The sequence below is a fragment of the Falco peregrinus genome, chromosome 5 (assembly GCF_023634155.1).
Source record: "Falco peregrinus isolate bFalPer1 chromosome 5, bFalPer1.pri, whole genome shotgun sequence".
Taxonomy (NCBI): Eukaryota; Metazoa; Chordata; class Aves; order Falconiformes; family Falconidae; genus Falco; species Falco peregrinus.
In genome coordinates, this window is record NC_073725.1 from 57,012,481 (window position 1) to 57,037,468 (window position 24,988).

The 24,988-nt window shown below is 37.7% G+C and overlaps 1 protein-coding gene across 14 annotated transcripts in view; it reads left to right on the forward strand.

Annotated features, from left to right (window-relative positions):
• Positions 1-24,988, forward strand: part of KMT2C (lysine methyltransferase 2C) — a 197,994-nt gene that overhangs the window by 73,353 nt on the left and 99,653 nt on the right. For all 14 annotated transcript variants that reach the window (XM_055803570.1, XM_055803574.1, XM_055803575.1 and 11 more), the window contains 3 exons: positions 2,202-2,408; positions 6,021-6,160; positions 7,790-7,899. In XM_055803570.1, the coding sequence (XP_055659545.1) occupies positions 2,202-2,408; positions 6,021-6,160; positions 7,790-7,899 (457 nt within the window). The remainder of the gene's footprint in view (positions 1-2,201; positions 2,409-6,020; positions 6,161-7,789; positions 7,900-24,988) is intronic.

The following is a 24,988-nucleotide window of genomic DNA, read 5'->3' on the forward strand; positions in this document are numbered from 1 at the left end:
TAAGGCGCTTTGTTTATTTAGTCGTAATTATCCTCGAGTCTTTTAATGAGCAGTGATAGTCTGTCCTAACAGGATGTATGAATAATTATTTATTCCACTGTGGATAATCTTGTGTTTGTAACTAGTGTAATTTATATACCATGGTGCTGCCTGCTTAAATCTCTTAAGTCTCTTCACAAGTCTCTGTAGTCTCAACTAGCGTAAATAGCTTTGCTTTCCCTTCTTACAAACACTGCCTGTGAAGCCAGACCAGCTTTCATTGCTACTCTAGTGGTTGTATTCACTGATATCACAAATAAGAATTTTTGTTGCTCTATTGCATTGAAAACTAGCTTTAAAATAGACATAGATACTGTTTAGCTGTAACTATTAGTTTCCCCCCATCCTTATGCTATGTTTATCCATATTTTCTTTACATCTTTTTATCTTTGGGTATCTTTTTCTAAATATTTCTGGAACATGTCAGACATCTGCCGTCAGCTCCGGGGGTTGTGGTGGCTCATGCTGGTCCTGTGTTCAGGCAGGATCAGTGAGGGATGTGTGACCGAGGCTGTGAAAGTGGGGCTGAATATTTCCCAACAGTGCTATGGTAGGATCTTAATTTGTGTACTATTAATGGGACTTATTTTACCTGCTCACCAACCTGCATGTCCCCAAAGGTCTGTCTCTCTTCGGGAAAGTGCAATCCTACCTGTAGAGCATAAGAATAAGTATTTGGCTTCATTCTGGGCTCATGACGTTCTGCTCCCTTCCTTAGCATTTGTCTGGCATACCAGTGCTGTAATTGTAGAGCAGTTCAAAGGCATTTTATGTACCCACTTGTGTTTTGTTTCTTTTTTTGTTTATTTTTTCCTCTTTTTTTTTTTTTCCCCCTCTCTGTGGTGAGGGCAAAAGACCCATCCCAGAGTACGTTAAACCAAATCTAAGAGGCATTGCTGGATTCTCAGGGTCTTCTATTGTCAACTGGAACTTTCCTGTTCTACTTCTGCTTTTTTCTGTTGGTGCTCTTGCCTCACCTGGCTGAAAAGCACAGGCAGTCCTTATTTTTTCCCCCAGAATTTAGTGAATATTGTACAGGAGTTTAACCTTAAGGTTTTCTCTTCCTCCCACCTTACTTGACTCTGCTTACCCGTCCAACACAGCGTGCCCCAAACCCAAATGTGTCACCTTGGAGTGCACTGAAATCTATTTAAATGGGATCTAGGCAAACCCAAGCCTCCATCCATCATCCTGATTCCCTGAGGCATCTTTTAGGGGTCTTAGGGGCATAAATATGAAGAAAACAGAATTGCTCATTTAAGCATTAAAAAATGTGTTAAATGGCCTTCCTTTAATGCAAACTGCATTAGTTGCAGAAGTTCACATTTTAAGTTTGTGGTTATGTTTATTATAGAAATATTTTTCAGTAGCTTCCATATGATGTGACACAAGGAGCGCTGTCAGAGCTGTCATTTCAATGCTGTTGCTATGTTATGCATGTTAAAACATAATTGCAAATGGTACAGGGATATTGTAGCGGTCACAGTTCTGTAAATATAAATTTCCTCTGGTAAAACTTTCAGGTATGGTTTTGGTGTTAAATATTAAAGTCAGTGAGAGTATTTCAATTTGTGTATATAGTATGCCCCGCTATGTGTGACTGTAGCCATTGCTGTGATTTTCTCCTTACTTCATTTTTTCCTGTTTCATTAAACCTTTTTGGTGTATAGTGTTTGCACATTGTGTTACACATAAGGTGCATGTGTTCACAAAGTTATACATGTAGTAATGTTCTGTGTTCAAAAAGACAGACAGAGCTTTGCCTTTTCTGTGATGGCAACATTGAGTTTTTATGGGTGTGAGGTGTTTATTAAATTCTTCCATTTTCTTCTCTTCCCCCCATTTTCCAACACCTTTTAGCAAGTGTGTGCCTAGATGCAGAATTAAAATACAACCGTTTTGTTCAAATCATTTGAATGTTATATGTGGGGGGTTTTGTTTTGTTAATCATGTGCTTTTGTGAACAAAAAAAGTTCTTTTAATGTAACTTTAAATTAGCTGGAAATAGTGTTTCTGAATGCTGAGTTTTGATACCTGACAGCACTTGGGGGCTTTTATTGTTTTGTTATAAAGGGTTACATTGGCATGAAAGTTGCTCTTTGATGGTGTATCCTCTGCTGTTTTCCCCCCCAAAAAAGAAGTAATTATCTTCCCTTTAACAGCGAACAACTCTGCGCCTTTTGTTACTGTGGAGAACGGAGCTCATTAGGACAAGGAGACTTAAAACAATTCAGTCCAACTCCTGGGTATGTTATCCCATGGAAAAACCAGCCTTTACTTAAGAGTGAAGCCAGCGACAGCACCGATGGAGCTTGTGAGAGAACTCCAAGGCAAAACTCAGTGCCACGCAAACAGAGAGGACAGAAGAAGTAAGTCTGTTCTACAATAAATAGTTTTTTATGAACTTCAGGAAGCACCCTTACAGATACAGTACTGCAATAGGCAAATTACTTGTCTTTGTGAAAATGTGGGTCATTAATATTAGTTATTTAGGGGGGGTGGTGAAGAAAAAAAACCAACAAACAAGCCTGAAACCAAACATGCAAGTGGTATAGGAATAGCTGTCTCTTCCACTTTTTAAAGATTGGTTGGTTTCTCCCCTCCGGTGAGAATCTTGACTCCGAAAGAACACAGGAAAGTAGTAGCATGGTTATTGTAAAGCACAGATCTGTTGGTAAGGCTGAACCTTCTACTCTTGTAGAAGGTAATGGACTTCTGATATGTCATGTGTTTCCTAGACTGGAGTGACTAGAAGCCTCTGCCCATGCTGTGGAAGCTTTTTCTTCCCGCAGCCCTCCAACGCTGGCTCCTGCGGTGGCAGCAGTGCTGTGGCAGACACACAGCAATGGCTTCTCACCCTTCAGTAGCCGGGCTGCTGCCAGGTGTCCCCGCATCGAAGGGCAGCATCCTGACTCCTCTCGGGTCAGTTCCACCTTTCAGGAACCCTGAAGAGTGGCAGGGACAGACACTGCTCCGCAGCGAGGTGCTGTTCGGTGTAAGGTGTGGCACAGGCGCTGAAGGAGGGGTGACTGATGGCAGAGGCACGCTTTGGAATCTGTGGGGACATGTGTGGGTCTGCAGATGGGGAGCCCCAGCTGGGCTGTACATGTGTCCTACTGCTCCGGGTTAGTGCCTGGACTTGCTCTGCTGGCTGAAGCTGCTTTTACATTGGTCGTAATAAGCTGTGATGAATCAGAGGTGTTGCTTTATTAAAGTCAGTCTTTGAGGGGCCTGCAGCAGCCCTATGGATGCAGAGAATTTCCTCTTATAAACCTTGTTTTGTGCTGTTAAACTCTGCTGCAGATCTGCTTGTTTCTTCCTAACTGTAGTTCACCTCCATGCAACTTTTCTGGAGCAGAAGAAACAGCCACTACTCGGGCTGTTTGGACTCAGAGCTGTGTTTCACTGCTGTTGCACATCTCTCTGGGAAAGCTCGACGCAAAGCCTTGTATCTCGAGTGGAAATTGCACTCTGGGCTTGGTGGCCTTTTGCAATGCTTGTTCTGCTTTTGTGGTGCTTGGCTTTTGCTGTAAACATGCGTAGATGAAGCAGGTGGCTATATGTACAGCTTTCGCCCTGTACTTTCCATCCGCTGCGTTGTTTTGATCGGTACTGCCATTCCTTAAGTTGAAGAGAGCCGTAGGATGCGGCATCGTAGGGATCGCCGTAGGCGCGGGGGCTCCGCGGGGCCCAGCGGGGCTGTGGGGCCGGGTCCGTGGGGCTGTGCGGGCCCCGCCGTGCGCGGAGGCTCAGCGGGTCCGTGGGGCTGTGGGGCGGGCCCCGCGCGCCGCGCTGGAGGCCGGCGATTGGCTGCGGGCGCGGGGCCGCGCCAGCCCGCGGGGCCCGGCCGAGGCCGCCAAACAATGAGGAGGCGGCGGCCGCGCCCGCCCTGAGGCGGAGCCGCCTGAGGGGCCGCGGTCCTGGCGGGGCTGCTGCTCCTCGGACCCGGCCCAAACACCCTCCGAAAGCGTCGCATTAGCGCCTGTTCAGTCAGCTCGGTTCAAGATCACGTTTCAAAGGTGTTCTAGTCAGCGCCAGGGCTGTACTGGCTGCTGGAGAAGCTGCTCGGTGTGGTTTACACTTGAGGGTATTGCTCAGGTGCATGGCGGATGTTTATACAGTTACATTGTTGGTGTAAAAATGCGCGTTGTGTAATGTCCACGGGGAAAAATAGCTGCTCTTAAAGGTAACAAAAATACCCCACTCCCCTCAGTGACGCTATGTTACAGGCATATGAGGTATTACTTACAGAAAGGCCAAGAACAACAGGCCAGGACAGAATGGTCTGTTGGGAATGAACCTGCAGACTGAATTGGGATGTGCTTTAAACGGATTAGTTTGATCTTGTGAGAAAGCTTTCATATTAATAAAAATGCCTTGTCAATGAGGATTTAGTTTTTTTCTTCACATCACTTCAAACACCTGTGTTTTGAGTATAAACGCAGTTCAGTGTCAGAGGCGGCTCCATTGGACGTGGGCCGTGTTCTGGAACCAGCTTGGTTAACAGAATGGGTTAACACTGTTTTATTAAGGGGAGACCTAAGTAAAATACTGATAGCGTCACAGTTAACAGGTTTTCGTTCTTTTTTATTTTTATTTTTATCTTCTGTCATGATGCAGGTCAGGGAAGATACCATGTAATAATCAACAAGTTTCTAAGATTTCTGGCTGGTGCAAGAGGGATGTTACTCTTCTCCCCATAAACTGTTTGGTTTTTTTTCCCCATGTATTTCTGAATGTAATTGCTGAAGTAAAAGCATGCATGGTTTTCAGGAAGGCAGATTTACCACAGGTTAAAATTTGGTGCTTAATGTATCTCTTGGCAGTAGGTCATTTATCAGCATCTTTTTTTAGAGGTTATAAGCAGGAGAGAAGTTAGGAAAGAGAGGTGGTTTTGTGCTGTCTCAACTCGAGAAATTCAGAAGTAACAGCAAATAAATATGTTTGAGTTATTAATGGGGGAGAATAACAAAGTTCAAGAACCTTAATAGAAACTGCAGCACCGCCTTTTATACCAGCTGTTGAAGGATCAGAGATCATGTCATGTCCCTTTTTTACCAGTAAGTCTAATGCACATCCTTAGATGTCCAAGATCGGTTTTGGTCTGCAGGAAATAAAGGAAGGGGAGTCATGGCTTCTTAGTGGAGTAATCTGAGTTTTATTAATTGGTTTTTGTTGAGATCAGAATTCAGGGAGCAAATAAATAAGGTTATAAACCGCATCATCCCATGGCAGCACAATATGGTAGTCTTTGTATCACTGCACTTTTCAATTCCTCACTACTCCTTTCCTCTCGCCCTCAGGTCACCCCCCACCCCTTTTTTTTTTTTTTTTTTTTTTTTTTGTACATCTTGATGGCATTGAATAAAGATATTTCTTTCCAAGCAGCTTTTTCACTCCTGGTCTTTTTTCTACCTTCCCCCATAGTTGCTGTATTTTATCTAGGCATCTTACCTCTGGCTGTGGTAGTCTCCTTTGAGGATAACAGTCAGTGCTGTCCCTCGGACCAGCTGTTAAGACTACAGGGAGAGGGCCATATGAAAGCTGCAGCTGGTGCTTGCCACTCTCTTTTCTTCCTACTACATCTCTTCTTCCCCAGAGTAACACAGACTGCTTGTTATTACCTAATTCTCCATTTCAAGGGTTGGGCAAGTTTTAATATCAAACAGAAGTGACTTTAAAAAAAGAAGCATCTGTCCCGAAGAATTGGGAGAGAACAGGCTGGGAAAAGGGGTATATTTACCAAGATTTTTTTAATTTTTATCTATTGAATAGAAGCTTTACCTGAAAACTTTGTTATTGTGGAAAATGTTGGGCTGAAATATGAAGATGAAATATTTTTGTTAATGTTGATTTATATTTTATGTGTTCAGAAAAGCTCACATTCACTTTCCCTGAGTTTTGGATCATTTACAAGTATCTAGCTAATTGAACAAAGAATGTGATCACTTCTAAGTTTGTTTTTCTGCTCCCTGATACAGATCTCGATCGAGTATAGCATCATGTACAAGTGTAAGCACCCAAACTGCTTCTGACGATCAGGTTGTCAAATTCTGGGATGAACTCAGTTTAGTTGGCTTACCAGATGACATTGATGTTCAAGCCTTATTTGAGCCAACAGGTAAGATAATGTAGCTGTCCTCCTTTGTTTCCATCCAGTAGTACTAGAATAGCTACAATGATAGTGAAGTTTTTCAGTTGTTGGTTTTCTGTGCTCTAGTGTTTGTCAAGTGTTTGATGATGCTTTTGTAGATTTTACCAATGTTATGTAGTGGATTTGTATAGTCTGCTCTCAAGTACTGGACAGAATCTTTGTCAGCTTTGTATGGGAAATACCTGGAGTCATACTGCAGAACTAGTGTTTAGGTAGTAATATCTTCAGTATCATGATTCTGTTTTGGGAAGAAAAGGAAAAAGAAATGAGAACACAGCTTAATATAATTCTTCAAGTCCTAGTATAAAAGAGCTGTATTGCTAGAACAGTAGAGGCATAATACACTAGCATGTTTCCAGTATCTGCAGGTTTTCTGTCAGAAAACTGTCTGGTATGTCATTTTCTCTTCCATTTTATTGGAGCTTTTCTTTTTACTCGGTTATGAATTACTTTTTCAGAAAGCATCTATGTCCAAATGTTTTGATGCCGATAGTTCACTCACATGTTTTGCCTCAAAAATGGAAATCTGTTTGTGCAATTATGTCATTCTTTCATAAGCGTGGAAGCTAATTTTGAAGTCTAAATAAAAACAAAAAAAAAGTAATGGTTTGTTTCAAATAATTATACTAAAGTATGTGTGGATGGGCAAGGGGGGTTATCATTCTAAATTTTTTAAGTTGTTGTTATTTGTAGACAATTCATTCCAGGCCTTTAGAGAGATTTTGGGGGGAGGTTTTTTTGTTGCTGAATGATTAAGTTGACCATGTACCTAGATGCAACAGCTAATGTAAAGCATCATTTCTTATCTAGTATAAAGCTATCGCAATTCCTTCAGAAGTATGCATCATTTATGTTGCTTTTTCCAGAATTGAATTAGAAACTTTAAGAGATGCCTGTTGAATTCTGCAAATTCTGATTATTTTTGTTGTTGCTGTTGTTGTTGTTATGTAGATAAACATTTCCAGTTATATCTCCATAATGTGTTTCTTCTATTGACACAGTTTTCTCAGTTGTTTATATGGTGTTTCTGCCCATGCTGTATTTTGAGCTTTTAAAAGTTTTGTGTAGAATTCTGAAGTATCGTGTGAGTGCGTTCTACATGAGCATACAGATCTGTATCCAGTCCTTGGGAATCATAAGTTAAGAGTACATACATAGACAAAGGTTACCTACAGTGAAAAACAAGATCAAATGTAACTCTGTATGTCTCACACAAACATTGCATATAGACTCATGAAGTCATAGAATCATATACACCCCACTGTTATGATTATATAATTGGGCATCTGAAAATAGAAAGAGACATACAGAATGTGCTGAGATGAAGAGGAAGACATGTTATATATATATATATGTATATATATATGTGTATATATATATATATTAAATTGCAGTATACTTAGTGTCTGATAGTAACTGCAATATATTCCGTCTATGATAATAAGGGCATTAAATGTTGCAACAAGAAAAACAGGAGGAAGAGAGACTATTCATTTTATCTGGCAAGTATTTACTACTAGAACTAAATTCCATACTTACAGGAAGTTCTTGACAGAGTTGTACAACCAAAGCTTTTTTCTTTTCATAATGCATTAGGTCATTGCTGGGCTCATCACCGCTGTGCGGAGTGGTCATTGGGAGTCTGCCAGACTGAAGAGCAGCTATCAGTGAACGTGGACAAAGCTGTTGTCTCAGGGAGCACAGAAGTGAGTAAAAAAGACTTGAATGCTCAAGCTAGTAAGAAAATAGGGGGTGAGACTGAAAAAAAAAGATAGTAGACTAATGCAATACAAAGTATGACCAAAAATACCCAGATACAGATCTGTGAGCTTACATTTATAATAGTTTCTTTGAACAGGTCTTCATAATAAAATCTACTGTTGCAATTTATTAAAAAGTCTTATGGAGTTGCGTGTAATATATCATTAATTAGTTCTGGGGTAACTAGAATGTAGGAATTACCTGACTGACCAAAGTGAAATACGGACAAAAGAAATGCCAAGTACAAATGAGCAAATGCCCTACTAGGTAGAGGAAATACTTATTCTGCCAGTTTACATTCTGAAATGATCTGACTCAAATATGGTAAAAAAAAAAAAAAAAAGCTCATACAAGTTTCATACAAGTTTCAAAAAGTAGGTTAGTATGGGAAAACTACTATTTCCACAAAGCATATGTTCTTACTTTTAAATATTGATGGATATATGTATGTAAATATTTAGGTTTTAATTTGAAATGATAATATATTTGGAAATTTAGGTGCCTTTGAAAAGGGTGGACTCCTCCTGGTGTCATATTCTGATAGCATTTTGAAGTGATGAAGAGATCTATTTCACATTGCTTTTACCATGTGTAGCTATATTTTTTGGTTTTAATCATGTCTGGTGGGTTATTTTAATAATTTTAGGGTTTTCTACATTAATGAGTCATGCTATCAACAAATCTGTGTAATGTTTGCTGTTTTCCCTACGGTCATGCTTAGGCTTATTTTCACATGATTCTTCATGTTTTTCATGGCTTATATTAAAATAAAGTGATGCAGAAGGTACCAGTAAAAATTTTTCATTGTGCAGACTAAAAAGCTGCTTTAAATCAGTCTTTCTATACAAGCCATATAATACAGCCTTCCTTGCACCTTCTGGTTTTACGCATATTGAATAAACGCTTTGCTTTGGATAATGTGATTTCTGTGTATCTGCTTTCAAATAAAAGACTATTTCAAATGAATGCACCTGGCAGTATTAAGTTCTAGATGAGCTTAAAGTTGTTAAAACATTTGTTGCATTAGTCTATCTATTAAATATTATAAAAATAATTGGAAGAACATCCAAAATTAGTGGTGGGGTTTGTTTGGTGGTGATTTTTTTGTTTGTGTTTTTCTTTTTTTAATCTCACTGCTGAAAAGTTTTTCAAACCTTTGTTTTTGATTGATGATGCTGGCTTGTAGTCATTCTGTGATCAGCTCATTGCCAGTTACAGCAATTTTCATTAGAATATTCTACTTTCTAACAGAAATCCTTGCTGCTGTGTTCAAGCGTGTAGTTTGCTGTATTGAATTTCATTCTGTTTCCATTATTGCAGTTCTTTTTCTTTCTGTATGGTACCTTGCTCCTCCCCTGTGCCAGGGTGGTGGTGTCTCACCTTCATGTCATCAGTACATTTTAAGTTTTGTGTAGATATTTATAATGTAAATATTTAAATAAGAATTCTTGAACAATGCCACATCTCTCTGGTGTGATAGTTTCCATTTCAATCCTGTCTTTTCATGTGCTTCTCTACTAATCTTTTCAAATTCTGCAAATAATTTTTAGATACCCCTATTGCACATGTTTCAGTGCAATGCAGAGAGATGAGAGACATTTGAATTGAGTGCCGTTCTGCCTATTTTCTGTTCTGTCTTTGCTGAAACCATCGAGAAACTTTCTTTGCTGTAATACAGCAGTCAGCCAGCAAAGAATGATGTTGGTTTGGTTATTCTCTTTTATCCTTCTTGTGACATCCCCAGGGAGAGCAGAGTAAAAGCACAGCTGTGATGGATGCTAGAGGAACAGCTAGACTAAACGTGATGATCACACCAGGGAGTTTTTTGCTTTTAGGTTTTTTTTCAAGAAATAAGGAGCAAACTCTTCTGTTGTACTTCTCTGTTCCTGACTGTGGGGTAGCAGTGTGGGGGTTGCTCAGTTAGTTTGTATATAACTGATTTGGAGCCCAGGTAGTCCTGTGTTTGCTTGTGTCCAGGCTGTCGTGCTTGGTAATAATTTTTCCACTGGTTTTTTGACTTGTCACTAAGCTAAAGAAGGCACAGAAGAGTGTAAGGTGCTGGTTATCCTATGTAACGGTGGAAGAGCTTAAGGGAAGGAATTTTCTTTGCACCAGATATATTTAAAAGTTTTGAATGAAAGGTATAGAAATTAATTTAATGTATGTTTTTGTGTTTATGGCTGCTTGTGATTTGCTTTTGGGCTTCTTTCTAATGTGATGTTAACTGCATTTTAAAAGTAAAGTTTCTATTTAAATTTTCTGAATACTGTTGGCAATGCAGATGCAAGTAAGTGCTCAGGTCATACAGAAAAATAGTTTAAATAAAAACAAGCTGCATGCTATTTCCTCTACTTGCCACCAAATTTGCTTTGGGTTTTGTTGTTGTTGTTTGGTTGGTTGGGGACTTCTGACTTCTTAGAAGTCCCTCTGGCATGACATGATTTTATGATGTGGTCTGCAGCATTGACATCTTTCTTTAGCTGGGAAAGTACATATTCTTTTCTTTATGTTGATGTACAGATTAATTTTATACTTGTAACAAACTTCTTCTTGATAGTATAGTCCATTGGTTTAGGTCTTTTAATTTGTGGTGAATGTTTTAGGGCTGTTCTTACCTTGAGTATCTCTTTATTTTGTAAGTTACATTCATGTTTCTCATTAGTTCAACTGCCTATTGTTTGCAAATCTAACTGGATATGACAGTGTTTCTTATTATTCTGTTTACCAGTTGAGATGTCCATTTGGCTTCACTGAACTTGTGATTGCATTAGTAAAGCTTGTGTGGATGTGTTTCATTGACTTATTCTGAAGTATGTGTGTTAATTCATTTTGGTTTTCCTCTTGGCATGTGTTTGCTAAAGCTTTAAAATACAGTACTATAGAGGTCTCTGTATCTATGCATGTTTCACAAAATGCCCTGCTTAGCATGTCTTTCCTCTTCAATTCTTTCTTTTGATTCATTAGTTTTGAGGGCATAGCAAAGACATCTGACCTGTTTCTTACATGTATTTGTGTCTAGACATAGGTAGGTTCTTTGACTTTCTTTCAAAGTCTTGGGTTTGCCTCTCATTAGTATTAATGAGTGCACACACATACCTCTGGATATGTGAGATACTTGAAATCTTGTGCATCATGTTGTTTTAAAACAACTGATAAATAAAAGCTGGAATATACAGTTAAGTTTATGGTAGTAGATGTGCTCTAGCCCTTACGGGTGGTGTAGGTGACTCATTTAATCTCACTGCTTGTCTTGCTTACCTCGCTTATGTCAGCAAATGAAGAGCCATGGATTTTCTCAGAACCGCTGTTCTAAGTTTTAAAAGTCACAAGGAAGAACTGGTGATGCAGGTGACAAGCATAGTATTAGAACTTTTCTCAAGATGACTCTTTAAGAATTTGCATATCATCTCTGGAGCTTGTCTAATATGTAAGTTAAAGAGCCTGAGCACCCAGACACGGCAGTTCCTTCTGCCACTACTTTAATAAGTTTTCATGGGATTTTGGATTGATTTTGTTTCAAGTTCTGAAAGTAAACAGCTCTTTGGAGTATAGACAGGGGGAGAGAAAACTTCCAGTGATTTGCTTGATCCAAAACTTAACTAAATTTTCTTATACTTTTTAAGTGCTCTGCTCAATACATAAAAATTACCATAGTAAAGAAGCTGTCATATTGTCAGCTTTATGAAGCTATACTTTTATCAGTAAGGTGTTTCCACAGATATTTGTGGTAAGATGCAAAGACAGTATAAAATGGAGACTTTGTAAGATAAACCTAGCAAAGGAAAGTGAAGAGAAATCAGAGTTTTTGCTGAAAAGAAAAAAAAATGTGGGCAAGCAGAGTTTTTCTGCTTTTGCTTGTATTTCTAGTTTCAGTCTTATGTTTTAAGTTTTACAGTCAGTAACTGTGCTGGTTTTTGATGTTTGGAAGTGTGAACTTACTGACATTACCATTAAAAATGGAGGCCTTGAGAGCTTGCATCTGCTCAGCTGTTAGCAAAAGTGGTTTCTGAAATATGTTCAGGTATTTTTAAATACTGCTTTATAATTTCCTTGTTTATTCTACATATACTGAGTAGGTGGCTGTTTGTCTATGATCAGCTGAGAAAATAATAAAGTTTACTATTTGTCTGCCTTACATTGTCTAGCCATAGCTCTTCTGTATGCTACAAAATCCCAAATAAGATGTGCTGCTTTGTTACACCAATTGTAAGTAGCTCAATTCAAGAATTGAGTTTAAGGAAAACTCGGTAGATAATGTGTCTGAACCACTTTTGAACAAATTGTGCCCAAAAAGGAATGCAATGGTGACTTTTCCAGCAAGGTTTCTTTTGTGATAAGATGCAGAAAACAGTTTACAAGTCTAGAAGAATTTCTCAAGGACACTAAAGTCAAAGAAAACAGTATTGGTGGAAACAAAGGAGGAGGATCCTATCTACTTAAAGACTGAATAGAGAAAACATGATAGTGATGAAATGTCTAAAGCAGTCATTCCAAAATACTATATTACTCTGTTTTTATTTTATAAAATGTGTATTTCTGTTTGCTTTGAAATTCTGTATAGCTCTTTGCATATTTATCTACTTCACAGCTTTAATTTTTTCCAGTAATAGTCAAGTGTTTCTTCAGGACCAAGACTCTTGGAGCCAGACAGCTGAAAAATCACTGTCATCTCCCACCCATCAATTTTTTTTTTCATTTAATCAGGACAGTATCTTCTCTCAGTACAAGACAGCTGTTTTCCGCTCCTGCTGGGTTTCTGCAGGCTGTGTTTGGCATGTTATCATTGCTGAGAACTGTAGGAGTTGTTGCTTCACATGAAGGCAAGCTAATCAATAGTATCTTACCTTGTTCCAGACTCAGAATGATCTGCTGTTTTGACACTGCTCTCTCCTGCAAGCCCTTTTCACATGGTAACGCAATCTTGAAAACATTTTTTAAGGCAGCTTCCCTTGAATTCTGTCACCAGAGGCAGGAGATTGCGCTGTTTGTAGATGCTTCCAAGCTGGGGCAATGTTACAAGGCTTGCATATTAAATATCTCACTTGAACTGTTTCTTAAAGCCCTTTCCATCTATTGTTTTTAATTCTTTACTCAAGACTTGATTCTAGTATGCTGCTTACAAGATAGACCGTAAACAAATAAATTCAGGGGAAAGTTGGGGACCGTTTAAACGTTTATAATTTTTTTTAAAGTGTTTGCCTGTATTTTGAATGTATGTTCTCACCTTAGCCTCAGTATACTTCTCCTCTTGTTGAGACTTGCCTGTATTTTTGTTGATGTGTATGTTTACTTGTGCTGTTTTATGTTGAAAATTGATTTGGCTAAATTGATATTTCCTTTTGTTGTTCCTCATATGTAAAAGTAAGCGTCAACATCTTAATGTACTATTAACTTCATACGCTGTGGAAAATGGTGCCCATTTAGCCATAGCAATTTTTTCAGCTAGTTTAACTTTTTATCAACATAAAAACTGTGAGTGAAAAATGGTTTAAATGAAGGAATCCTGAAGATAGGAATGGTGTTGGCTTCATATATGTCTCAACCTAGCTGAATGGAACATGTAGTAATGTCTTTTTTTTTTGAGATACGATTGCGGGATTTGCAGTTCCTTGATGCTCTGAAGGCTCCCTTCTTGCTTTTTCATTATTGGAAGACCTAATAATTCTTGAAGCCAGGGGAAAATGCATAAAGAATGTCATCTATCATATTTTATACTGTTTCTGGGCAGGGTTCTCTGTATTTGCCCATTTTTCAAGGAGAAGCTTTGAAATGTGATAGTAAATGATATGGTATTCAGAATTTTCTCTCCCAACTCTTTTTCATGGCCCTTTTGCATGCATGAGCCATTTGGCTTCTCTTAGTCTCCTTCACTGCAGCTTGGGATTGACTACCTGGCTGCTCTATTGCAGTAGCTTCTAATTTTTGTCTTACCAAGTTTTTCCCCCCATAGTTGCTTTTGTCTTGCAGTTGAGGATGTACTGCAGGAAGTACTCTTCCGAAATAACATCTCTACCTTTTATGGGTTGCTGTCTCCAAGGAACTCAGCACAGAAAGTGCTAGAGAAAGACTAGAAGAATAGTGACATGTCTCATCAAGAAGACACTTCCATACAATTTTGGTCAGTTTAGTAGTTTAATTCAGTTCCTGGTATGTTTTAGAAATACTGTAACAGTCCAGCAGTGGGGGTCATGAGGTATTTCAGTTTTTCGTTAATAACCCCTCTTGTTATTTTGGAGTTTCACTAAAGAGATGTAGCTGTTTCGCTGCCGATGATGACAAGCTTTGCACTTCAAGGAAAAACATAGTGACTTTGGATACAGCTTTGGTAACATTTTAACACTTCCGTGAATTACTCTGTTCCAGAATGGTTTGGATTTTGGTCACCTAAAGCCAGATCATTTGTGTCTTGGAGAACCTGGGTCAGACTGTATTACAGCTTGTTAATGACATCAAAAACACAATGTCAGTTATTTTATAATTGTTTTTTCCAAATTTTGCAAAGCAGACGCAGTGTTTTAAAATTATCATAGTTGGTTTTGGTTTACTGCGTGTAATTCTTCTGGAACAACTTTGTACACTATAAATTATATCAGCCTGCTTAGTAAGGTTTACAACTTAATTCTCATTAACATTGTCATGTGAACAATGATTAAAGTATTCTTTCATTTGAACCAAACTAAGCTTTACCGTTGAGGTACTTTTGTTCATTTGAAGTCACTGTCCTGTAGCAGCTGATTTGAAGAACAAAAATAGAGGAATCAGGCATAGGGAAGAAGTGAGAACAAGCAGGTAAGAGGAAGGAAGAAGGTTGACATTTGAAATTGCTAGGATTATTGAAAAATTCACTCTTTACTGTTTTCTTCTCACCTATAATCTGATTCTAGGAGCCAAAGTAAATAAAGCTAATTTAATATATGCCACGAAAAAAAAAACCAATATCACCAAATCTAAAAAAAGCCCTAGGTTTTTGCCTAGGAGTTGTTTTTAACCGTACAGTCACTTTTCTTGAATTTTTATGATTTTTTTCATTTCAAATTATTCAGTGGGATTTTGTGTATTGTTTTTTCTTCTGCAGTGAACTGCGGGACAGAAAAAACTAAATTACGGTTCTTACAGATAAAGAATTTCATTCCGTATCACAACACACCACCTTTAAAACTATAGTTTAGGACTTGGCTTTCAAAGGACATTTTGCCCAGTTGCCACATAGACCATATTTTCTAGTACAAAATAAAATAAATTTTTCTATATCCCTGCTGGTATTTAAGAAAATAAAATAATAGTTTAAACTGAGTAAATGTGAATCAAGAGCTTCACACTTCTCTGCTTCTGATATGTTTTTGTAATTGTTTTGGCAGGTAAAGTATGGATACCTTAGTATCTAATTAGATTCCACTCTTGGATGTGGATCTTCAGTGAAGTATTTAAAAATTCGAAATGTCTGAATAGTGTGATCATGAAGTGAGAGGCAGTAGCAATGTGGAAGAAATGTGGCTAATGTAAAGTCTAAACTCTTTTGGTGAAAGAAATAGAAAAAGATTTTAATTTTGAACTGTCCATTTATTGAGAAAGAAAGCTTCTATTTATTTTTCTGGTGTTTCTGATGTAATTGTTGCTCAATCGTGAATACTTTGATCCTTGAGTAAGTCTGTGTACGTTGCTGTATTTGTTTTGTAAGTGTTGTGTTAGTCTAATTGAGGTTTGTAGAATGGTTAGCTGACCTGTTTTTTCTTCCCTCACCAGTTGTTAGATGGATTAATATTTTAGATTTCTACTGTCTGAGATGTGCTGTTATCAGTAAGTAAATTTTCAAGTCAATCAGCTAGTGAAAAAAATAGGGGGATAAAAAGATACAATATTAAAGTGAAGAAGTTTTTAATTAAAAATTTGTTTCTAAAATAATCTGGTAATTATCAGGTTATCTGACTTTGTGCCTACCCAAAATTTAATTTTAAAGTAGTACATAATTTTTACTTATTTTTCTATTACTTAACATATTTATTATAACAGATTTATTGTTAACTTTCCAGTAAAGCTAGTACTGTGCTTCAGTGTGTTAAGGTCTTTGGAATTTTTATGAGTGGAAAAGTCTATGATAAACGTGAGGAAATATTTATTTCACATTTATTTATGACATTCCCAGCTTAGCCCTTTCTTTTAATTAGCATCTCAAGAAACAGAAAATGTTCCTTTCTTTAGAGACATAAAACACACTTTCCTGTTTATGTGCTAATGCACAGTAGAGTATCAATGTTCCAAATGTTGGCAAAGCGTTTGGTTTAGAGTTTTTCTGGGTACCTGTTTTTGGAGTTTGGTTCTTAACAAATGCAAATATTTTGATGTAACTTTTCAGTCTTTATAGTAGTTCTTTGCTTCATAACCTGTTACCATCATGATTCTGACCTGTTGATTAGAAAAAGGAGCACATGATAATGTGAGACCAATTTAGATATAGTTAGGTTTTGTATCATCTTCAACATGTTGATTCTATTTACAAGAGGAAGGGAAGCATTCATTTATGAACCACAGTTCCTCCACAGGAGGAGCATGTCTTCTCAGATGAAGCACAAGAAAAGTAGTACATTTTTAAACTAGTTTTTATATTTTTTTTTGAGATTTTTCTTTTGATTTGCTTTGTCCTGAGCCTTCCATGACATAACAACTGTTTGTATCCCTACCTTTTTGTTTCCAAGTCTTTGAAAAAAATGCTGTGCATTTGTCTGCATAGCAAGTAGTATTGACAGTGCACATTGTAACTCGCTGTTTAGAGTGAAACTGTGTCTTGTTCCTTCTTTGGTCCATAAGAAATAAAAGTGCTAGAGATTAACCCCTGCCAGCTGTTGTAAAGGGGCAATGGCTAGTGCATGTATTCTAATATATACATTTTAGGTTTAAGGAATAAACTTTATTCAGTGAGAGTACTTTCCATAAACCATCAGGTTTTTTCTGGTGCATGAATACCATTTTTCTGACATTGCCCAGTTTCATCTGCAATTTTGCTGAGCTGAACAGAAGCACAATGTCATTTCTGGCAGGTGAATCTACTTAAATGATCTTTCTCATAACAACTGTATTTCTGGAACACAGTAGCAAATGAGGAGGGAAAAGATGGGTTACTTCGGCAGCATAAGACAACTTCCCTTAAGTTGGTTTGTATGGCTTCATCTAAAGGGAAGCATTCTGATTTTTCAGCCTCACCTATTCCTTTTTCTCTCCCACTGCAGCGGTGCTGCTGGCTTCCTGCTGCGGTGCCAGGAGGCTGTTCTGTGGGAGCTCACCCTCTGAGTGCTCCCTTGGCACTGAAGTCGAAAAGCAGAGTCAGCCTTAGAGTTTTCAGGCTGTTGGTTTTTTCAAGATGAATGCTTTGAAAAATGCACCTTTCTTGAACTCCAGATGTCGAATAGGTGGGTACTAGAATCAGGGGAGAGAGATTGTTGCTACAAAGACATTTCTGAGGAGGTTTTGATGCTGAATAGACGATAGGCATTGCAGATGCTAAGGGCAGTCTGTGAGGTGTAGGAAGCAGACAGAATGGACTAGGGGCACAGAAAGAGACTGAGAGAGAAGCAGCAATAGCCCAGAAATGAAAGCCGAAAAGCCTAGCTGAGAAACATGAAAGGGCCTATGTTCCTGAAGGAATTTCCAGTGCAGGTTTCCTTTATTCAGTAACATTCACTGAAATAATTTACTGAAAGCTCTGAAGTGAAATTGTGCAGTGTGTGTTCCAAACTGTTGAACTGTGTTTCACAAAGACCTTTTCTTCCTTTTTGCATGACTTGAGTAGAAAACACTTTTTTCATAATACACCCAAAGAAATCCTCTGTATTCTTTTTTCTCTTCCTCCCCCCACCACACCACCCCCCTACCCCGGGTGTCTTTCTTAAATGCACCTCTAAGCATTAAGGCAGTGACATACTGGTTCACGTTGAGGTGGCACTCTGTTGTTGGGCATTTTGTTTCAAGATTTTAAAATCTGTCTATACCAAGCTGTATTGGGAGCTTATGCGTTAAAAACCAGGGAGAACCTGATCTCTGAAAAGCGAAGAAAGCCCTCTAAAGGAAAATAGCACTGTCTCTTAGATCAGGATGGTACCTTTTCCCTCAGCTAGTGCTTCGGTTTGCTGGTGGGACTGACCCATTTTGGTGCTTTGTCGTAGAATATGAGAATACGGATACTTGGGCTCTCCCTTTCTCCTGTCTTTCTATGCTCAGCAGCAGTAGCATAATCCTTCAAGGTCTACAAAAGAAAGAAAATGACAATACGGTGCCCCCAGATTTTAAATGTGGAACAAGGAAATACATAAAACGTTCTTTTAAACATCATGAAAATACTTTCAAATTTTTATCCCATTCAGCATGTAAGAAGACTGGAGTTCTATGTATGTATTAAAAAAAGGCAGGAAACAGTACCCATCTTTTAATGAGCATGCTAAACAGTAAGCCCACAGAAACTTACACAAGGAAGAATTAGCAGTACCACCTGTCGCTCCTCACTTTTGTAGGTATTTGAATGCAACCTTCATTTTCTACCTTACTACTACCTCACTCGTGGCTGCTTCTTATTTATATATTTTATATTTAGTCTTTTCCATAACTAATGTGGATCAGTCTGTTGTGGGTTTTTTTATGTTGGTGCTTAAGGGTCTAATTTTGCCTTTATGTGTTGGTTACATTTATGAAAAAGGACTAATCAGACTTTTGTAGTTAATATTGATTACTTTTAGTCAAGGGTGGGTTCTCATTACGCTTTGAGCATTACAGAAATAAAAATGCATCTTCCTTGCCTTCAGAAGCTTTCTCTGTAATAGACAGCACAACAATAAAAGGAAAAGATGCCCCTACGGGACAAGTTCTAGGTGTAGCAGCTGAGATGTAGCGTTGTTTGGTTAGCGTTAGACAGTTGGCTAGTCTTGAGTTTGTAGCAGTTTCCCTTTTAAACAGTATTTCATTTAAGCATCATGTGCTTTTTTTTTTTTTTTTTTTTTTTTTTTTTTTTTTTTTGAATGAGAACTTTAAAGTTGAGGTTCTTTAATGAAATTAGAGTTCTAAAGTGGTTTTGATTATTCCAATCAAAAAGAGTCTAAGTAATATTTTTCTTGCTAATATAAATTACATTATGGATTTTCAGTTGGGGTTTTCACCCATCCTCAAAAAAAAAATCATACAAGCATATTATAATTTAAAACTCGGGTGTACTCATATTAGTCTGTTGGCATCAGTTTGCTTTTAAGCAGTAGCCTAAAAACTACTTCTGAGATTAGTGTACTCAGCAGCTTGCAAAATCAAACCATTAGCAAAAAATAGTTTTGAACTCCCTAAAGATTTTGTTACTGACTTCCATTAGTGTAAGTTCTGTCCCAGAGTTACAGATTGAGCATAAATATTGCAGGCATCAGTATGAAGTAGTGCCATTAATGCACAGGTGTCCTTGAGTGTTTTTTTTTTAATAACATGGAACAAATCACGCATGAGAGAGACATCTTAATGAATCTCCATAAATGTGGACCAACTGCCCTTCATGTGTGAGTGCCTAACACTTGGTAATAAATACAGACATTACTTATATTAAAGGTATTTTTTTCTAATGATCTAGGCTACTATTGACAGTCATCTCTTTATGTGAAAGAACTAATATTGTTAATTTTCATTTATGTAATTGTCCTCTCCATTCCTCAGATCTGACCTGGGAATGAAAAGCAGACAGATAATGGTAGGTCTTCTGCCAGTAACGAACTTGTACCATGAATCATAGTCAGGAATAATATTAATAATAACAATCCTATTTAATTATATTAATTGAAGAACTGATGAAGTGGTATGTTCACGAATCAGTGCTTCCTATAAGCTTTTTTAACAGTGTGTTTTTCTTCAGTGATATTAATATATTCCTTCAAAGATGCCATGTGCCTCTTCAGTACATCAGGGAGGGAAAGTAGCTGTTATGAAATAAATAAATAAATACATATTTGCTTCCTGGAGCATCCAACATTGGTAAAACAACTTGATACACTCTAAATATATTGCAGTGACATGGTCTCACTTCAGATACGATGAGAAGACATGTATTCAAGGTGCAATCTAGACAGTTCTAGCATTCTCACTTCCAATTTTTAATTCATAAAATAATATTCCCTTCTGTTTAAAGAATTTTCCCCCACTCTGCTGCTGTATGAAATTGCCTTGTAATGAACTGAGAAGAGTGGTGGATTCTGCAGAATAAATAGTGACTCTGGATCTAAATAAGCTGTTGTCAAATTTCCAAGCAAATACCGCTATTTTTTTCCCCATCAATTACTGCAGGTTGTTATGGCAATATTAGGTGTTATTTGTATGGTATTTCCAGGGAGATGTGTTGACAAATCATAAACCTTTGAAAGCAAATAGAGAGTTTGAGAGAAATAATACAAAAGGACAGTTCTGTTGCTATCATCGTTCTTTGGGCTTTGTGAGGAAAACGCTATTTTCCAAAATGTAAATGGCTTTGATACGTTTGAATAGGTAAGAGTTTCAGGTTTTCCAGATGTCATACCAAATGAGGTTTTTTTAATGGGAATAACTTGAAATAGATGGTGGATTTTTGGGAAGACTGTTGCTATTACACATCCATCACATCAGAATGTGCCTTGGGCACCTCCAGAATGTTTGCTTTCTGTCAGACGTAAAAATATTGTGATGGATAAATCCCCTGGTAAAGGTCAGACCTGGCAGCAATGCTCACTCATCTGAGAAACTAAAAGGTCAGAATACTCCTGATTCTGGTAAGACTAGAAGCTGAGCATCACAGAAACGTATGGTCGTACTTCCATTCTTGATTTTATGGGAGGCTGTTGTATTTGATACTTCTGGAAGTTCATTCCTGTAGGTGAGTGCAGTGTTTAGTCTTATGCACCAGTCTGGTGTTTTTCAGCCTTCGCTGAACTCCTTTAATAAAATAAATCTATTTTGTGGTAAACCATCTCTTGCCTTATGGGTATTTTTAGTAGGGTATTCGTATTCGTCCTAGTACTGTGACAGCACTGTGATCTTAACGCTACCACAGAATTAGGATGATCATCTGATGCTAAGATTTCTATGCCATCAGATACAATTGGGTTTAGAAAACAATGATTGACTCTTGGTTGTTTTAACCATCTGAACAGTCTCCCTAATACAACTGGTCCGCTTACGTGAATTAGCTGAGCAGCCTGTGTCTCTTGAAGAGTTTTTAGATTATTGTGATTATTTAGCCTAGGAACCACAGTGAAGTAGACTTTCCACTGTGTTAGCATGTGGGCAGTCTATGGTTAGGACTTGTAACCTCTCTGTGGACTTACAGCCTGGTCCATGTGGAGCAGCAGGAAAATGCGCTGTCCAAAGTGTAACACAGAATCCAAAATACGACTCTCAGAATCTCAGACTGGCTCTTGCTCTTTCTCCAGGCCCATGTCGTTGGTTGACCCAAATTATTTCCTCTTTGATAGTTTTGATGTATTATTCATGTTATTTCACTGCGGTTTTACTTTTGATAAAGAAGCGTGATTTCCGCATTTTACTGTAAACATTGTGAGAAAAAGCTTTTAGGATGTTATTCTAGTCCTAGTTTAGCTATAACCAGATAAGAAGAAAAATACCAAAACCTCCTTGGCCTGTCATTGGAGATTAAGGAAAAGCATTATGAAGAAATGGGACCGTGCTTTGTTTGACTGTGTGCTACTTATGAAACGGAAGCTTCCTCTGATTCTTTGTGTCTTAATCCTTCAAGAGTGTAAGAGGCCTGTTATACATAGAAACATTAAAAACCACACAGAATCTTGTAATGGAGAAAAGGAATTTTAATGTGAAAGAGACCAGGTGGGAATTGGTGTTGGAACAGAAGTAAATATGTACGTTTACTAAGGGAATCTGTGACATATAAAGTGTAACACTGTTTCCTGGCAGTTTTTTCCATTTGATGGCACTAATATCTCTATAATTAAGAGCAATGGAAGTATTTAGAGGAAAACTGTATACTGTTATAAACAATTCTTTTTTTAATTGAACAGCTGTAATTTCTACCAATGGAACAAACTATATTATAAGAAAATGATTATTAGTTTAAAATGCAAAGTTAAATGAATGCAAAATTAACAAACAGATGGTGAAGAATTATTGTGTTTTATTTTACTCCTGGGTAAAAGGGCTCATGCATGATTGTAAAAATGTCATCACACTTCGTAAACCTGAAAGCAAACAGAATTTGCAGTTGTGCACATCTGTTTTGGGACACTGCTAAAGGGTTAGAAGAATCAATGTTGTTTTCAAATAAGGGTATTCATCAAAAGGATATCATTTACTTAACAGTTATGGCTTCTGCTAAGCATCAGACTTAATGTTCTGTGGAATTCATTACAAAATTTGGCAGCTTTTTTCTTCACAAGCTACTGAGGCAGCATGCTGCAAAATGAAATGAACAGCCCCTTCTTAACCTCCCCTCCCTGAACCCCAGAACAACAGTTGAATTACCTGCTAAATGTTTGACCAGTAATTTCAGGATTTTAAATTCTGGGTCAAGATGTCACACTTTATGATGCTTGCCCAAGGAATGTCAGTGATGGAATAGCATGGAAAGGCAAGGGGCTTATTTGTTTATTTCAGTAGCTAGTGAATTAATAAAAAGGATTATGTCATGTTTGGGGATACCATATTTTGGGAAGAGGAATGGGAGAAATATGTGTGACTAATTTAGTCAAATTGAAAAAAACCTAAAAGCCCCAGCCAGATAAAGCATGTGAAGTTTTTATTACAAAAGAAATTATATTAATGTTTCAAGCTGGTAGTTTCAAAGTATTTCATCTAATTGCTTTGTTTGAGCTCAATTTACAAAAATTAGTGAACTGAAGATGCAGGATTTTGTTTACGATGACTGTGCCATTTGGAGTGCAATTTAGGAACAGGCAAGGAAATAGGAATTATGAACAATGAGGTACTGATTGCAGTCAGTGAGGAAGGAATACTAAGGAGGTGCTCACTAATGAGGAAGGTATTAAAGGCAGGAAATTCTTGTATTTTTTTATGTCTGTACATAATCCAGAGTTCCTTGTCATCCCATCCCTACTATTACCTTGTAAATTAGGTGTATCATTGAGTATATATAGTGACTTTTGCTGACATCAACTATTAAACAGACTTAATATAACTCAAAATCTTAGTTAAAAGAATGCATTATTAAGACTATAAAATCAAGCACACAAAGTTAGGACATGCCAGCAGACAGGTTGTCTGCACACAGTTAGTATCCTTTGTGGGTATGCCTCATTATGCAGTCTTCAATTATATGATCACATGCAGAACAGCTAGTGCCTAGTTCAGTGTATAGGATGGGCATCGCTATCTTAGTAAAAACGTCTTCAGTATTGCATTTTTCATTGTTCAATGTGCAGGCATGTAGACTATTCAAATAGTGCTGAAAGAATTACTCATTTCTGCATGAGTTTTTCTAGGATGTTTGTACTATAATACATGTGAATAACTTACCTATAAATTTTTCCAAACAGCAGAATTATGTGGCCTTTTTAGGCATCTTAGGCTCCATTTTCCCCAGAAATGGATGATTTTTATCTTTTTTTTCTTACTTAAAAATATCTGCTAATTTGGATGGCAAATTGAAAGAGTTTCAAAAAGACTCAGACTTACTTAAAAGTTGTGCTGATACTGCAGTTCTTTCTTTACTCTGTTGGAGCTGTGAGCTCACTATCTATGTAGAAGTCAAGACTGTATTTTTAGGGGGGAAAGTAAGGTTAAGGACTAAACTTAAGAAAAATTTTACTTAGTGCCCTGCCCAATATCATAAAAGAGCTCTATGAAAGAACTGAAACTAGAACTGTTTTTCAGGTCATCATTTAGTTGCCATAACTAAGTGGTTTTTTTCTCCCACAACTTTTTCAATACATACTTTTTTCGCCTCTACAAGTAAGCATAGTCCTAGAAGTAACAGGGTTTTTTTAAATGCAGAGACTCCTTTTAAGAGGTGTATTTTATCTGCTAAATCCATGTTTGATCTGCAATCCCTTTTGTGTTTTAGTGTCTATAAATATAGTTGTGCATGTGTGTGTTTATACCTTTAGCTGTGTGTGTGTGTTGCCTTGTGATTGTCTATGTCACTTGCTTGCATCAGGGGGGAAAAAGGAGAAGGCAGACATCCCAAACTGCAGTTTTAAAACTTTTATGGCTAAAAATTAGACCTCTGCTTTTTGAGCTGGCTAAGTAATAGTGACATGGCACTAGGAGTCAGAGGACAGCATACTTTTCCTCCTTGTAGTCGTCATCCAATTTCAGTTGCCTCAGACTTGTTCAAGCTGATTTTTTTAGCCACTTCCACTCTTGCTTGTTCTTCCTGCACCCCCTCTCCTTAACCTTTCTATTCCTATTTCCCTAGGTTCCTTTTGAGACCTGTCCCTTTGCCATTTACTGTGTCTTAGCCCATGAGTTCCCTCAGCTCTGTACCCAATTTTTAGTGCCGATTTTTAGTTATTTGGCCCTTGAAGCCAAATAACTTAAAGTTACCCTGCCCCTCTTTAGCTTCCATCCCCGTCCATGGTTTTTCTTCCCAGTCTCATCAGACTCATTCACACAGTGCAGTTAGTCCCTTTTGTCTCTTTGACCCATGTATGTCTTATCTGTCTGTGCACTGGATACTCTCATTCCCCAGATGATTTAAGTGACAGTAGTATCAGGAGCCTTGGGGATGTCTGCTTTCCATTCCAGGGACTTATTGTACTTAGGTTTGGAGTATTTATTACAGACTTCCTCTCTTTAATCCTTGTCAGACTGAAGCAATCTTTGCAGAAGGTACATGTAGTCAGATCAGTGCTAGAAATTGGAGAGGATTGGTCATGATCAATGAGAGCAGATTTTTCTGTGATTTTTCACTGACAAATTTTTGGAAGTGTTTTATGTTAAAAAAAAAAAAAAGTTTTCTCAAACTCGGTCACATCTGGATAGATCTGCAGGGTAAGGGCAAAAGTTGCATCCCCCACACTAAAATTCCTGCCAAATTGCAAGTCCTGTGAGTGAGGT